The sequence below is a fragment of the Pygoscelis adeliae genome, unplaced genomic scaffold (assembly GCF_000699105.1).
Source record: "Pygoscelis adeliae isolate BGI_AS28 unplaced genomic scaffold, ASM69910v1 Scaffold75, whole genome shotgun sequence".
Taxonomy (NCBI): domain Eukaryota; kingdom Metazoa; phylum Chordata; class Aves; order Sphenisciformes; family Spheniscidae; genus Pygoscelis; species Pygoscelis adeliae.
Genome location: NW_008824772.1, coordinates 3323179 through 3324891, shown reverse-complemented (window position 1 = coordinate 3324891; position 1713 = coordinate 3323179). Strand labels below are relative to the sequence as shown.

At 47.5% G+C, this 1713-nt stretch overlaps 1 protein-coding gene across 1 annotated transcript in view; it reads right to left on the bottom strand.

Moving 5' to 3' along the window:
* MMD (monocyte to macrophage differentiation-associated) overlaps positions 1–1404 on the bottom strand; it is a 21547-nt gene extending 20143 nt beyond the window's left edge. Inside the window, exons 1-2 of the mRNA XM_009323796.1 lie at positions 1202–1404; positions 638–805 (exon numbers count right to left, since the gene is read on the bottom strand). Coding sequence (XP_009322071.1) covers positions 638–805; positions 1202–1404 — 371 coding nt within the window. The remainder of the gene's footprint in view (positions 1–637; positions 806–1201) is intronic.
* Between the last annotated feature and the right edge of the window lie 309 nt (positions 1405–1713).

Sequence of the window (1713 nt, the reverse complement as noted above, 5' to 3'; positions counted from 1 at the left end):
ACGACACTCCTCCAGCAAGGCCGTGGCTCTGCTGTTGCATAAAGCTGCGCGTGGAATGATTTACTCCGCTCTAAATCAAGGTTAGGGTGGCTAGGCTGCTCGTGATAACCTGGCTAGCTATCGTCCTAGTTCCCCCAGCTGTAAGCCATAATCTTACCTACTTAAGCTAAACTTTTCCAAGCAAGGGTTATTTTACCTGAGCGAAGAGACAGTGTGGAGCATGTTTCCGTAAGATGAATGTGGTGTTGCCTTGTACAGTACAAATCATGGCACGAGTTAGGAGAAATATTAAGTTCGATTCAAGCGTCTGTCTTCTAATCCAAGATCTTGTTTACAATGGGATTTTGAACAGTTCCAGCCCTCCACAAAAGCAATTAGTGTAGGCACACCGAAGCAAACCACCGGTTTAGACAAATAAACTATATCCGGCATCAACATCTTTCACGGTAGGACAGAGACAGATGGGATCTGCTGACTGCTGCTGCCATGGTTTGTAAGTCACCTCCCCAGCCGAACGTGCCACCTCCGCCACGTAACCACCTCCACCACAGGCAGCGGAAGGAAGCGGGAGCGTCATGGCTTGGCTGGCAGTCAGGCTAAATCTGACTTTTCATGGCCCTCAGTCCCTTTTACTGACTCTTCCTCCATGCCAGGAGTGAGCAAACGATGAGGCGGTAACAGCGCTGTGAACTGCCACGGCAAGACTCGCCACTCGGTTTCTCTAGTTTCAGGACGGAATAAGCTCTTCTGGTACAAATTGCAGGCGTTGGTCTCCAACGGGGGCTTGCTGCAAGGACGGCTGGGGCTGGGCCAGAAGACCACAGCAGACAGTCAGTTGCTCAGCTTTGCTGAAAGGGGAGGGTAGAGCTTGTTGCTGGAAAGGAGAGCTCCTGAAATGCAGAGCCAAGCTAGTTCCCCGAGAAATGCTTCCATTAATCTCAGTGAGGTATCACTGTTAATAAATTGGTACAATCTGTCATCTGATTTAACAGTGTCACTGCTAATAAAGTTTCATATGGCTTATGTTATCTGTTAATCCAAAAGGAGAAAAGTTTGAGGACACCGCTGAAGAACTCGGCCGCACACACGGCTGCATTTGAGCATCTGAAGCTTCAGCAGTATCCCAATAGCATGGCTTTATTTTGAGGTAGAACTTGTGGTGACTTGTGGCACAGCTACCTTCCTGCTCAAAACCACACACCCATCCTTGCATTCCTCTACGACTGCCCCAATAATTTGCTCTTTCAGGCTGTAAAAATATTCAGGAACGTGTGACATTATGGACACCATGACTGGAAGGCTGGCTTCTTCGTGGGTCCGGTAAAGAAGCTGGACTGACTCCTGTAAAGTGAATCTGCTGAGACCTTCAAAGGTGCGCACAGAGGCACTGCATTTTGTCTCCATCTTCTCTCACTCCCTCTGCTCCTCTTTGACTCTTTCTTCTGTCTCTTCCCAGGCCACTCTCGTGTCCTTCCCCGCTGCCTTTGACATTTGATCTAGACTCTACCAGCAAATGGGTCGCAGAGAGTTTTTCTCCTCACAGTTTTCAAAGCCTGTTTTTCCACCTTTGTTCTGTGGTCACAGATCTCACAAAAACAACAATTGGCGTAGCTTCCTGTTGCTGGAGCATCAAAGATACACAGATTCAAGATACAGTTTAAAAAAATCACTGTTTCAAACTTGTTTATTTTGAATGAAAACGAGAACGTTCAA